Genomic DNA, 15,335 nt, shown 5'->3' with positions numbered 1-15,335 from the left:
ACTAAAAATCTTGTAAAATTGTAGATTTAGAAATGTGCTTGGTGCCATTTCCAAAATCTAATCCAAAACAGTAAAAAAGCAACACATTCTGATTACCTCTTAAAGGGCATAAAAATGTTTCTAAAACCTGCTTTTCAAAGCACTGATGATGACAACTATTTAATCACAATGGAAATGATGGCATTATGGGACTACTGAACCATAATACAATCCATGCTGAAGAGAGACCATCCAAAAAACAATATATTAGGGAAGAAATTCAATATGTCCCAAAAGGCTTAAGCCATCCTTCACTCTGCCCTAGTTAAGCCAAATATCCCACAAAACCTCTCTGAATGCCACAAAACCTGATTAATAACATCTTCCCACGAAGGAGAATTTATTTGTCACACACACACACACACACACACACACCACACACACACACACACCACACACAATCAGATTAACAATGAAACCATAGTGCTCTACAGGCTCTGTTCAACTCTCCATTCATCAATTGAATTAACAGACTTCTAATGCCATCTATGGTGGAAGTCCTTTAACTAGCTACAGTATCAGCACTTCCAGTCAGCCTCATATTACTACTGCCTGCTGTTGTTGCCATAACAACTTTGGGTGGCAAGGCTACAACTCATTATTCTCTTACCAATGAATGGAATGGAGTCCAGAGACTCATCTAGGTTGCTGGAGCAGGAAGTGTGACACTGTTCCCCAAGTCGGCGTATGCGCATCTCTCGACGTGCATCGTTCGGAAGCCAGCATGCCGTCACATCTGCTGTGGAATCTGGTCCGTCGTCATTTACAGCCAGGATGTAGGAGGGGTGCCGCAGAGGGCTGGGGTTCTTACCAGATGGGTGTTTCTCCCTTAGAATGACCCCAGTCTCTGTGGGGCTTTGCCCATTGACCTGACTCTGGTAGTCTGGTTGGGGTGGTTTAAGGATGCTTCGCCTCTGATGAATCTGTTTCGGGGTGGTGCATGAAGACGACGTGTTTCCTTCCAATGCTGCGTCTCTGTCTGCCTCAACACCCTGTGTGGTTTCAACCCAGATCCTGCTCTGCCCTTGTTGCCCTTGTATTGCATGGTTTCCTTTGACTGCAACTCTTTGATCAACAAGAGAATGTTCAGCACTTGAGCCCTTACCAAAATGTGAGTATCTGTCTGAGAGCATGGGTGAGGAGCGATTCTGAAGAGAATCTGGCCCTTTAGAGTAGAAAGAAGGATTTGGTGCCCCCCTCATACCACCGCTGTATCCCGCAGAAGGCCTGTAGAGCATGTTGTGTCTGGGGACAGACTGTCTGCTGGGCCTCGTAACTTGGTCTGCCCTTCCGTACCCTCCTCTCCTTTCATTGGGCCGAGCCAGCTCTGTAGGGTCAACATAGTCTGTGGAGTGTGCCCGGGCTTTGTGCATTAGGCCATCCTGGGACATGCTTCGTGGAGGCCAGTTTCTAGTATGGCTCATTCTCTCTGCACCGCTCATACGGTCCTGCGAAGCACTGCGTGGGGCAATCTGAAAGTGGGGGGGAGGTCCTTGGTATGACCGTTCATGTGAGGTACTCCTTCGTTGTATCCCCTTAGGGCCCCAGTCACCCCGGGGAATGTGATGAGTAGTGCCAAAGGTGCTCTGACTGGTTGCTCGCAAATTGTCCAGTCTCTCCTGTATAGTCCGACTACTATGGGAATGGATTCCTTTGTTATCAATATACTCCCTGTATGTTTGGTAAGTGCGCCAATCAATGTTTTGATTGTTGCCTGGGTAGTGAGGTAATTGGCCTCCATATGGACCTATTCCTGGACCACTGGGATAGACATCGGCCTTTCGAGGGTGAGGATACTGGGCCAGTGACCCAGGCCTCCCCCTGACATAGACAGGGTCTATGTAATCTATTCTATGTGCTGGAACCATGCGTCCTATTTGGGCTGCATCAGGAGGAACCACCACAGTCCTCACACTGTCGTTGCGCATGCACACAGTCATCTGGCTTTTTGGATATGCTTTAGGGGGAGGCGATGGGGGCACGGTGATCTCCTTGCGGTATCCATGGTCAGGAGGTGCTGTTGGCCCTCGGGAGACCTGCCCTGCTGAGTCTTTCGCCTGGGCCATGCCCGTAGGCTTACAGTCTACTCTGGGGTAGCATACTGGTGGTGGATCAGGAATGTGACAGGCATTTCCACTGTAGCTGCTGCGGCCACGGACGTAGGCATCCTGGGAGTAGGCCTAGAGACAGAGCAATAAAACAGTGTTACAATAGATATTGTACAGGCTGCATTGCAAGTCTGTGTAATATTCAACAGTGTGCTACCAGATGCTTAAAGAGAAGTCAAGCGTGATATTACAAATGTGACTGGATGCATGTGTGGGCAGTGCATGTTGCACAATAAGTGAGCGGAGGCGTTAGCAGTTCAGGGGTGTCAGTGGTCTTCATCTGCTCCTTATTTAGAGTTCCCATGGTAATGTTCACTGTTCCAGATGATAGTACACTATAAGCCAATGTAGAAAATATTTTACTAAAAGAGAGATGGTGCTTTAAATTAGATTTTTATGGAAGAGCAGTATTTCTCCTTCAATCCGGACTGTGTTCTACAGAGAACAATTTCTCTCTCTTTTTTCATACCAAACAAATAGGTTTTAATATGAAAGTATTTGTCTGTCGAAGAAATGAACATTTATTTTTTAACTGCAGGCATCTTAACATAAATGTGGAATGGTGTTTATACTGAATTCTATATTTAGCCTTCACTGTAACATTTTAGCGAAAACTGCGTAGCAATCAATACATGTTAGATAAGCCAATCAAGTAGCTAACACTTAAAATGTTTGAACAAACCTAAAATTGTATAGTAAAAATAACAGATGAGAGGTAACCAGTGCCTTCATTTTCCCACCTCAGACTGATGGACTCTAACCTGAGGAGGTCGCCCATCCCTCATAGAAGAAGTGCTATATTTAGCCTGCCTGATTATCATTCAAGGTTTGGAAGCTAACATTATTTCACTGCAGATACTACTAAAATAGTTTTAGATAAATAAACCATGACAGCTTTCTATGAGTTTGTTATTCACCTGCTACTCATAACATCCTGCACATACAACAAGCAAAAGACATGTGAAGGTATGAGGACTTTGATCCGGTTACCTGGTGTCAAATTACAATCTTACATAAAGCTTTGTGTGCCACAGCAATCTGTACCAGGCTCTGTTTCTCCCTTTTTAAGCATGAGTGACTAAAAGAGTTCAGAGGTCACTGGCCTTTATCACAATAATGACATCTGGCATGGAGGATGGAGAAGGGGCGAGGATTCACAGAGATACCAGCTAGATGCCACCTCGACTGCTCAATCTAACAGGTACTGCAGGCACAGTGCATCGGCCATTTCTACAGTCTACACATTTAAAGCACTAACACAGAACTGACCATTGAACAGTCAACCACGGCAACTAAACAGCAATAATGTAAACCCTGAAGACCACATCCTGTCATGCATGTTGACAATGTCGACATGCATGACATACGCAAATTGGGACCGCAAGTACAACATGTCAACGTCAAGTGGGTATCCAGTAGGCTGTTTGCTTACCAGATTAGTAGTTTCCAGAGAAAAAGGCTGCCATTACAGCATGTGAAAAAGAGTGTCAAGAAATCAAGGGAGATGGGGTGGATGAGAAAAAGATGCCAGCAGAACAAAATGCAAACATTATAAAACAAAACAGCCACGGCAATGACTGGGCTTAACATGCTAAAAATATACTACAGCTGCAGCAGCAGGGATGAAGAAGCAGAGATGTAGCAGGGGTTGACACATTACGACCTGCCTGTGCCAGTCTGTCCTGGGTGAGGTGGCAGGAGCAGAAGCTTGCCTTTCATGCTGCTGTTAAGTCTCCATGGTTCTATCCATCTTCAGCCAGAATATTACGCTAAATGGTGCCTAACAAGGTGCCTTCAGTCTACGTCTCTCTCTCCCTCCCTCCGCTATTGCTCACATGACAGAAGCAGCAGCTGCTGCTTATACATTCAGCTCTGATGGTACAGCTCCCCCCTCCCACTACTTTCTCTCTCCTTTTTCCTTAGCATCAACCTGTTCTGTACACAAGGCAGTCAGCTGATTTTATCTACTGGTTTTAGCTCATCATTAGTGATGTTTCCTCTTTTTTCTGCTCAATATTTCCTCTGCTTTCCTTGCATTCAGTTCCCTCCCTTTTCTGCTCACTGAATGTACACTCTCTCCGTCTCTTTGCTAGGCAACTGCTGCCTGTCTCCAAGCAGTAAGTGTGTGCTGCCGCCTACAGTGTAATGTCATCCTGCTAGCATCTGAGATAATCCTCTTGTTCTTATGGACAGCCCTCAGCAGTTTGCCTGCCTACATTAATAGATATTTTTTGTGTGGCTGCTGACCATTTATGGTGCAATACTGTGGCGAGTGTTTTCCCAACACATGTGTAAGATACAGTGGTGTGTGTAAATGGGTACAGAGGGAATAATGGCAAGAGAGAGGTTCAAACAGGGAAGAGGGGTGGAGTATGAGTATGTATTAGAATGAAGTAAATGAACGCATAATGAATGTAAGAAGAGCTTTAAGTCGGCGTGAACGTAATTTTATTTTTCTGTGACTTTTTAAGTTTAACTCCAATTGATTCATGATAGAATGTTAAATCTAAATAATAAATAGCATTGACACATTTTAAATAGTTTCGTTAAATGACTGCATATTTTTGCTATGATGTGGAGCTTAAAGAGAGAGATGACTTATGGTACCATCAAATATTGATATTGCAATACTGGATGCCATTCTCCTAAATGATTAATTGATATACCTATCAAGTTAAGTATGAAGATTCACTCTGGATATAAAATATCCACAAGGGAAAATTCCAAGTAAAGAGCCAAGCTCTTTTATTATACAATTCATAAACAGGCTGTTAACATAACACAAGCTTTACGTGAGTGCGCACCACCCCCGCGCCCCCTTCACACAGTTACTAGTAAGCACGGAGAACACGGAGGATAAAAAAAACATGGATACTTCAGAAGAGGTAATTATCAACACTTGAGTTTCTCAGGAAACGTCACCAGACAACACAATCTTCTGAACACAGCCATCCTAAGAAATACAGAGCTGGTAGTCTTAATTCACTTTGTACAAACTCATTTGGCAATAGCTTGATGTAACGGAAGTACATTAACATCAAATAGCAAAGTTACGCATCAAAGCCTTAAAAAAAAATAAAAAAGATTCAAATTTCCTACACTGACATAAGACTCAAGAAGTTCACTTCTCATCTCCCTACTAAGAATCTCAGTCCATGGTATCTTTTGGTGAATGTAATCTATTATGGATTATTAAATGCTTGTATGTACTTGCACTATTTTTGGTAGGCTAGATTATTAATGGCCTGTGTGTTATAACCTAATCAATTGGCTGACCGTATTGCCAGTGTGATGTCACTATCTTTACCCTTTAATGTGAGTCATTTCCCCAATGAAGTCCCTGTTGGGTGGAAACGTTGCTTTCATGTCAATAATGTATTAGGAGCTATACTGTGAGGACATTCTTTTTCCTTCAGTGATCCATATTGCCTAAGTACATTGAGGACTGGAGGATGTAGCATGAGTAATGTGCACAATAACTTTTCTACAAGTCAGCTGTTTAATGTAGGTCTATTCTGTTTAGACCCAAGTTTTAAGATAACTTTAGCAAAATACACTCTTACCTTTGTGACATTAACAAATGAAAACATATCATCTAAACAGATGGAGCGGTTTATATTACTCCATTACAATGTGTCTATATATGTATTTTAGATGATGCCTACTCTACCAGTCAAATTAGGCCATTTTGACAGCAGTGTCAGCAGTGGTTTAAGAACAGAAAGGCCGCTCTGGCCTGATTAGGAGGCCTAGATAGAAAACTCAGATGGGATATGCCGGTTGCCTGCATCTCATGACTACTGTCCTAACATGAACTCCTTAAACTAGAGCAGTTCTGTGAGATCAGGTATAATTATTGTTAATTATAATTATTGTGGGACTGAAACAACAGTGAACAATTTTAGTTTCAAAAACCTAAAAAAAACACTTTCAAAACACTGTTTTTAGTTTAGTTTTTGATTAAATGAACACCATTTAGAAAATAAGATTGAGAAACTTACCAGTTGCAGAATATCCTCATCTTTTGGCATCACACAAAGTTCAAGAAACTCACCACTGTTGGGGAACAAAAATAAATTTAAAACAGGGAATATAGACAGACTGACCAGAGTCATCCTCACAAATTGACATTAAAACTCACCTGTCTTGGATCAAAGATATAACCTCACAATAGGCTTTCCCGATGATGCTCGCGCCATTCACCTTCACTATTCGATCACCTAAGACATGCAAAAAAACAAATCAACAGTAATGCCATCAGTAACAGAAAGGGGTAGTAAAAACTGCAAGCTTTGTAAAGCAAAGTTTGTCTTAAGCATCAGTCACATGATGTTGACGTTTAAAGTAACTGTGCTGAAAGTTCCCTGTATCCACTAAAACATCAGATCACTGGGGTACCCAATATAGGAGCACAAAAAGGAGCGCTTTCCTACAACTACATGGCCTGGTAACTGTTTTTGCTTTAAAGCAGGAATACGGTCAGGCCACTACTGAAAACTGCGCTCCTTGCATTTTTCTTCTATTTTGCTTGCAACACTAATATGTCAGTGCAATAGCTTAGAGGAGGTTTTCTGCTCTGTTTGACATCAGTTACAGGATTATGCCTGGGTTCTTGTAATGGCAAGACTTCTGAGTACTAAAACCTCCCATCATCTCTAGAAGGTTACAGTTAATGATAGAAGGATTTTTTGATGATTGATTAACTGCAGGGGCGTGGGGGGGGGGGGTGAACTGAGTATCAGGCCCATGGCCAGGCTCATGTGAGGAGGGCCCAAAAATATGCCAGAATGAATAGCTGTGGATGCAGGGAAGGGCCCATAGAAACACAAGGCCCAGAATGGTGTGCTACGCCCCTGACTACCTGTGCAAAGCCCAGCTCCGTGACCGGGGCCACCTTCCTTGACTTGCTTCACAAAAATGGTGTCCATTGGTTCTAGCCTGTTCCGTTGTCTCCCTGATAAAAAGAAACAATTCAGTATACATTACACAACAAGTACTGTATATTATGCATGCAAGCATATAAATTGTGCACATGCAAAGAGCAGCACATTTTTTCAATATCCTTTTTTTTTAACTACATTTGAAGCAAGGAAATTAAAACCCAAAATTACTTCATTTTCTGGTAAAAGATGGACTATACTGAAGGCTGAACCTGAAAAGTGAAAAATAACAACTACAAAACCGAACAATGCGTGCCAGAGAAGAGAAGGAGAGAGAAACTGGGAGCTTTGTCACAGGATCTGGAGACATGACAGCGGAACAGACTGTTTTCGCCAATGCTTGCATGTATTAGTTTTGAATAGACATGATCATTTAAAAAAAAAAGAAATGGTGGGGTTTTAGGGAGGTGGATGAAAGGAGCTAAAGAGAGGAAACCTGTTTGCTCATGCTGCTCTTGTCTCCTAGCAGCTGCATGGTAGCAGAAAATAAAACGAAGGGAAAAAAGAAAAGGGGGTGAGAGAAAGAGAGCCTGAGAGAAGGTAGAGTGATAGTGTGCTCAGCTGCACAACTCCCACTCTTTCCTTATAAACTGACAAATAGCTCTATGCACAGCCAAAGAGTGGCTAAAATCCTTTACCAGGAGTTAACATTCTGGTTGTGAGTCAGAGCACGATGGCTCACAAACTACAGATGATGGGAAGGCCAGCATGAAAACAGGAATTATAAAAAATAAATGGTAGTAAAAAATAAAATTAAAAAAATTAAAAAAAACACATGATCAATAAAAGATGTTAAAAATTCTTAATGTAGCCAAAACAAAAATGTATGAGAATCATAACTTCTGGCCCTGTTGGAGCTCTTTTGGAATGTTTTGAGTTTAAGCCATTGGAAAAGGGGTCATGTGCAATGAAGCAGCTTAATATAAAATCAGTGGTTAATTAATCAATAATAAATAGCAGTAATCTGTAAAACCTCAAACACAGACACACTTGTGCCTCCATTTTTCTCTCTTCCACACATGCGATTACTCATGCAGAATCACATCCTGGGGACTCACATTATGTAACACTGTAGCAGGAGTTCCATTCAACTAAAGTAGAAAGAAATGCTCCCTCTGGTGGTTGACTATAAAATCGCATCACTGTGTCCACAATTGAGCTGTTCATAAACCTATACGTTAGCCATGTTAAATATTTAAATGTATGGTGGAAGCAACTAACTGTTTTTGCCTTTACCACCTTAAGGAACATGAGATAATATATTAAGACCCAACTATTTGTGCATTCATATTTTTTATTCTTTAACTTACACTTAAAAAAATAGTAGCTATAAAATGGAGGTTTCTTTACTCTAAATCAGTCTAACTAGATTTATCTTTGCTCTAAAAGACTGATTTGGTAATTAAAGCCCAGTCTGGACTAAAAACTATCCCAGGTTTTTCCTTCTTCAATTCTGGCTTGTTGCCTCTGTGTCCAGGTTTATGCAATTGCAAGGATTCTTTAATATTCTCTGGCTTACTTAATCAGCATCAACAAAGCTCCAGATTAAAAGGGTCTTCAGTGTTTTTACAGTTTTTTGGATGAAATATAAAGGAAAGACTGCTTTGATGGGAGCTGGCTTTACTGTACGATTAAATTAAGTTTACATTTGGACAATGAGCAAGCTATGTGTATGCTTTTTAGCATATCCCTATTGTTGCAGAAAACAAAAAGTGGGTTACAGGAATAAGTTTGAATTTGGAACTGAAACACCAAAATACTAGCGCTATCAAATGATTACAATATTAAATTGTGATTAATCGCATTAATGTCATAGTTAACACGACATTAATCGCACATTTTTAGCTATTCTAAATGTCCCTTGATTTCAGTTTGGTCCATTATTTTTTTTTCATTATTATGCTCTTATCAACATGGAAAAGTTGATCGGCTTGCTGTGTGCAAATGTTTTTTTTATTGAAAACAACATTGGCATATTGCCTACTGTAGTGTTCAATTTCACACAAACATTCTCAGTTGGAGCAAATAATCTCTCACACAATGTAACGCTGTCCATCAATAAAAGGGTGAAAAAATACTTTGATTGGGGGGGGGGGGGAGGAGAATTCACATCAGCTGTGTGCTTGGCCATCAAGTGGTATTTCAGACTGAAAGTGCTGCAATGAGAGCTCAGTTCACAACAACAAAACACACAGATCACTTAGGTCTTATCAATGGAACCATTTGGGAACTATTAAAAAGTAAACTTTCTATTCAGAATCTTATTGGCACCCATTGTGGCGTCTCGCGCTTGTCATCCACTAAAACGTAACGTTACTACTCTTTGGCCAGCTCGCAAACCCAAACAAGTGTGTGTGGCGTGCCTGCTGTTTTGTTTCTGGTCTAGCTAGAACCGGTGTGGTGTTGTAGTTTTTCTTACATTACTAGTTGTCGCAACAACATGTGAAAAAAAAAAAGTCCAAAGTTTTGCTAAGCTAAGTTTTGCTAAGCCAAAAAGAACGTTAATATCGCGAAATTGATGCAGTTAAAATGTGTTTGCGTTAATGCCGTTAACGCATTTAACTGACAGCACTACGCAGTACCATTGAATCTTGTGGTTATGGGGAGATGCCACAGAGAGAGTGAGAGAGAGAGAAGTCTCTGTCAAGATAAAAAGCTATGTCGTGATTTACACTCATATATCCAGCCTTGCTGTGCCTTGCTGGATATTTGTGTGCACATTTACATGAATTACAGTGTACATACGTCATATACAGTCCATTCAGGATTTTAATTGGATGAAAACAACAATTATCATTAGTGCAGGACTGTAAATAGATTCAAGTGTCGACGAGTATGTGTAGATGAACATGTGACTGTGTGCCCTCTGCTTTCTAATGAGTGGTATCTTCATCCCAGCCCACATTGTCTGTTGCAGCATACAGTTAATCAACCTGCTGGGCGATACAGTGTTATACTGTCAAAAATGTGATATGACAAATATTTTAGGTATTTTGGTTGTTATGTTTCTTAGTGTTTTACTTTAAAAAGGCTGCTTTATAGTCATGTGACACATATCTGAGAATGATTGACTGTAGTGTTTTGTGATCAATTATGAATTCCTCGACCTGTCACCATAACACTAGGGCTGGAAACGTTACCGCATTACCGCGGTCTTGTGACGCCTACCAAAGGTTGAGCTTGTCACCGTCATCACTGCAAAAACCATTGGCCTGCCCATGTGTGCAAGTTGTGTCTAATGACATGGATTCATTGATTCTAATGACATGGACTGTGTATGATGACATTGTGTCTTAGATGGAGTCAAGATTGTCCAAAAAAAACGTATCAAAAGATGGAGCAAATCCGACCTTTCGCAAGTTAGGGAGCGCAATGTTCCATGACACATAACATTGCATTTGTGTTGACTATTTGGCTTATATGCGAGAGTACCTGTGTAATGTCTTGTATCGGAGAAATGTATTTGCCTTTCCTACAATGTATTATGGTAGGAAAGGCAAAGACAGTTCTCCGTTCTCAGCTGAGGTAGACACATTAACGTTACAGCTGCAGTGTTTACCATTGCACAGCAGCTAGCGGCGTTTCCGTCTGTTTTTAGTTTTATACCGATAAAACGGCCCGGTTAAATTTCAGCCTGCTTGCCCGTTTCGTAGCCTAAAACAGAGCAGTTTATATTGGCAGAAAGGGCAACAAGTTAGCGAACTGCCGAGTCGCCCTCTCTGCCTGCTCAGCTGCTTGACGGGCTGCAACATATGTTGTAAGGTTCAAGCCAATGTTTTTTTCGGGGGTAACGCCATTCACTTTACCGGCAGTACTGACAATCGATAAAGAGTTGTCTGATACAGTCTTGAGAAGCTCTATCTTACTCACTTTACATCAACTTTGCTAACTCTATTTTTCTCTCTCTTTGCCTCATAGGCTACTCTCCGTTACTGCTCACTCTCCTTGCGCGACCACACGAGCCCTGACGTCAGTCACTTAAGGCACCCTGCCATTCTCGCTCTAACTTGCGGTACTCTCGTAAGGAGGCTGCGGTATACCCCACTACCGTGGGAATTTCTTTCTTTTCAACCACGGTAAGAAAAAAATCCATACCATCCCAGCCCTAGAGAACACACTGTTTTTCCTTCATACATTTTTGTGTGAAAATGTCTTCTAAAATCCACCAATAATCCTGCAATCAATGCCAATACACATTGTGCTACTAAATATTGTGATACTTGATAGTATCACTCATTCCTATTTCACAACTGTGCATGGCGAGCACTTATGATTTAAAACTTAAAGATTTATGGGGGATCCTTTGTGTGATGAAAAGAACTTGTGCATAGAATACTTCACTTTCTCAACATGTCAAAGATGAATTACAATTTTCCTCTGCAAGGACAAAAAATGTCTAATAGAATTAGTGAGGTCCACATGCGCAAATTCCAGTGACAGCATGGTCAACAAATGACAACAGACACACACAGCTAAGCCCACAAACAAGCTACTGAGATATCCTCTCACAGTGATCACACTAGGATGGGACAGGCAGAGTTAACTCAATCAAAGAGAATTCCTAACATGAAACTCTAAATGAAATATATTCTGGTTGGAGAAGTCTGAATCAGTGCAGTACATTTTACAGTACAGTACGTTTAGAATCTAATGTAAGACTTCAAAGTTGCCCTTTTGGCAACCATGGAAGATGGAAAATTCAAATTGGACTTTCAAATGTAAATATATATCACAGACACACTAGATACCTAGATACTCTGGTCAATGACATGACAGCCATTTTGTTGTGTCTATAAGGTTAAATTAAATTTAAATACATAAAATTTAAAAAACAGACAAATCACTTCAATACATACTTTTTAGAAGCAAGATTTTAAAGAGTTTGGTTTTAATAAATTTTAAGAGAATAATTGGACGATAATGTAAAAGACGTCTAATCGTCTAGTGCCAACTAGGTGAACCCGGAAATGTTGAGTACACCAAAGTTTTTATTGCAGAAATGTGAAGTATGGGTCCCAGTATACGGAAAATGACGGATGCTAATTTGCATATGTTGAGCAATTTGCATAATTAGCATAATTAGCATTATTAGCTTAATCGTCCAGTTTGACCACATATTTTGCACTGTATGGCCAATTTCTACAATATGTGAGGGTTTTAGGGGTTTTAGAGGATGCTGATTTTTTTCTGGCTTTTCAGATTTCAAAGAGCTAATATTAGTACTTAGGTGATTTATTTGGTAAGTTCCAATTACTTTCAGGCATAATTATAGGTTATTTTATGGTAACACAATCTTACATTCAGAATCAGAGTGCTTTTGTAATGTTGATGCATTGTTTTCAGGGTGTACTTAAGCTGAAGCTTAAAACTGAGTCTGGGCCAACCGAGTCAGCCCGCCAGACGCAAGGCTAACCAAGAGGGCCTTACCTCCGCACTACACAAAGCACACATTGGCTACCACCTTCAAGCATACTGCTATGACTCACAATTAATTAACAAAAGGCAGCCTCATCAGCCTGATCCCCCAGCTGTGGATATCTCCTTATTTGGATGGGATAAGACTATGGGCCTAAAGGAAGGAGAGGAACTGATTATGCCCACCCAGGATTCAAGTCCAGTTGTTCTCCTGTTTTGTTACTTGTCAGCTGTGGTTGCAAAGCCGGGTTGAAACCTTGCACATCAGCAAAGTGCATTGTACAGCTGTAGGTCTGGCCTGTAGGCCTACCAGTTAGTGTTTCTGCAAAGGCAATGATGGTGTGTGCTGCATCATACTTATACAACACCAAGAGCACAAAGAGAGGGATGAAGGGTCTGGAGAAGATGATGACAGAAAAGAAGAGGATAGTAAAGATGGTCTGCTGCTTTCCATAGCAGTGCCTGTAGGGGGACACGTCTTCCATGAAGGCAAGCTAGGACTTCAGTGCTGGGGACCTTTGGCGCTTTTGGTAAATTCCATACCTGGCTGCATTCAAGGTTACAAAGTTTCCCCTGATTGTACAGAGCAGAAAGAAAACCCTTGTTGCTTTTTTGATCTGTAACTTTGGGGGTTCTGCCCCCCTCCAAAGCAGTGGAGGGAAATTACCAAAAACCCCCTTATGGCATTGAGTTTCCCGGGGCACCTTCCCCCCTTTCCCCCCAGGATATAGGGGGAAACACATCCCCAAGAGCATCCCTGGCCCCCAAAAGAAAGGCACCCCCTTTGGTCCCCAAAGATTCTTCCCCCCAAAAGGGGCATTTTGTGAGAAATTGCCTTTTTATCGTGGTTTTTATTATACCCCCTTTTCCAACCCCCCCGCATGCCCCCCCCCTCGGGGTTTCGGGCCCCTGGGCCCCCAATTGGGCCTTGGAACCCTGTCGGCCCAACCCCATGAATTTTCCCCCGGGATATATCGGGCCCCATCATGGTGGCCAGCGCAGCTTTTACCCCCAACCCCCTGATAAAAAATTCCCCACAACTTAAAAATTCCCACAGGAGTTTGCTCGGGCCTTTTTTGTTGGCTTGTTTTTTCAAGACCCCCTTGCCCCCGACAAAGGTAAAGGGAGTCAATGAGAGCTTGTCCCTGTGGAGCCTGCCCGGCCTTTTCTATGTCTCTCATGGTCCTTTGCGGGAACACCGCAAATATCGGTAAAAGCCCAACAAAGTTTGGGTGTGGGAACCCATTAACCCCGACGCCCCAGTGGCCGGGGCCAAAAAAGGCACCCCCCGTCCCGAGGGGGGGAAAAACCCCCGGGGATAAATGAGTGGGACGAAAGAAACTGGGGGGGGTAGGGCGGGCCCCTGGAACATGAATTAGCTAAGAGAAGGGTTTCCCCTCCCCAACCCCCCGAAAAGGCGGATGCAATTTAGCCAACAGCTTTTTGGGACTAATCATAGTACATTTGTTCACCCTTTAAAAAAAGGGGATTCAAATAAACAGTCAAAAAGGGCCGGCTACAGTAAAAAAGGGATTTACATTTAATAAAAAAGGGCCCAGTTTCGAGTGAGGGTTTTTTAAAATTTAAATTTAAATTTTTTTTATAGATAAATTTCAAAGGGGTTATCCGAGAACTTACAGATAGAGAGGCCCCAAACGGGTTTTTTTTTTCCTCCAGAGAAGCAACAGTGCAACGGGGCGGGGAAAAAAACTTCCTTAAATGACCCACAGTGGGAATGAGTAAAGCTTTTATTTTTTTCAACGTTATTTTCATTTTTGAGGGTCTTTTACATTGCTTTCCAGGGGTTTGGTTAGCTGAATAGCTGTCAGAAAACCATTTAAGTTTCCGGGGCGGTAAAAGGGGATTTTCTTTAACTATTACGGGAAAAGATTGGGGCAGTATCGTAAGGTCATAAATCCCTTTCATCATGGTTCATCTGTGCAGGGGAAACATTTTGCACATGCCCGGCGATCTTTTTTTACCAAAAAGCTTTTTGGCAGAGACACAACTTAAGTTATGTTGTACCAAAATTATTGTTCCTTAAAGTTTTGGTGGTTTGTGATTAGCTTGTTCGATATGGCTATGAGCTAATAATGGCGGCGTTCTGTTAAGGATGATATGCTATTTGGTGAAACTACTTTCTTAATGATTACGTTTTCCATAATAAAAAATGTTTCAACTACTTTAAAACTAGACTATGCTCCCTTGCTTTACTACATACTTATTACAACTAAAACAGCTAGCTGCCACATCTTATTGCAGGAAAACATGACCTAACCTCAAAAAATGTCAACAAATTTAGGTCATCAACATTCACATCAAAGAGCAAGAGTTGAAATGTAAGGTTATAGTGTTTACCATGAAAATAACCTAAACGTCCTGAGTAATAAAAAAATGTGTCTAAATGAATCCAAATTTGTTATAGAATTACCATTTTGAAGTCTGAAAGTGCCAGAATTGAATTTAACGTCCTCTAAACCTCTTAAATCATTCCAATATTGTAGAAAAACTGATGGCACAGTGCAAAATCTAGTGTCGACCTGGCAATTCTGCAAATTTCTGAAATGTAAGATTGTGTTTAACATAAAAATAACCTATAATTACGCCTGAAAGTAATTGGAATTTACCTAAATAAATCACAATAAGTCCTAAAATTAGCTCTTTGAAATCTCAAAATGCCAGAAAAGAAATCAGCATCCTCTAAAACCACTTACATATTGTAGAAATGGCCATACAGTGCAAAATATGTGGTCAAACTGGACGATTAAGCTACTAATGCTAATTATGCTAACTATGCAAATTGCTCAACATATGCAAATTAGCATCCGTCATT

General features: G+C 41.2%; 1 protein-coding gene across 6 annotated transcripts in view; it reads right to left on the bottom strand.

The window, feature by feature from the left end:
- Positions 1–15,335, bottom strand: part of arhgap21b (Rho GTPase activating protein 21b) — a 44,781-nt gene that overhangs the window by 14,468 nt on the left and 14,978 nt on the right. For 5 of the 6 annotated variants that reach the window (XM_032532019.1, XM_032532020.1, XM_032532017.1 and 2 more), the window contains 4 exons: positions 7,009–7,101; positions 6,289–6,367; positions 6,149–6,203; positions 650–2,219 (listed from right to left, as the gene is read on the bottom strand). In XM_032532019.1, coding sequence (XP_032387910.1) covers positions 650–2,219; positions 6,149–6,203; positions 6,289–6,367; positions 7,009–7,101 — 1,797 coding nt within the window. Of the gene's footprint in view, positions 1–649; positions 2,220–3,579; positions 4,297–6,148; positions 6,204–6,288; positions 6,368–7,008; positions 7,102–15,335 lie in introns of those variants that run through there. The other variant, XM_032532022.1, reaches the window with a different exon arrangement.

This window comes from Etheostoma spectabile, chromosome 12 (assembly GCF_008692095.1).
Source record: "Etheostoma spectabile isolate EspeVRDwgs_2016 chromosome 12, UIUC_Espe_1.0, whole genome shotgun sequence".
Taxonomy (NCBI): domain Eukaryota; kingdom Metazoa; phylum Chordata; class Actinopteri; order Perciformes; family Percidae; genus Etheostoma; species Etheostoma spectabile.
Note: the sequence above shows the minus strand (reverse complement) of the source record. Positions and strands in the feature narration are given on the sequence as shown.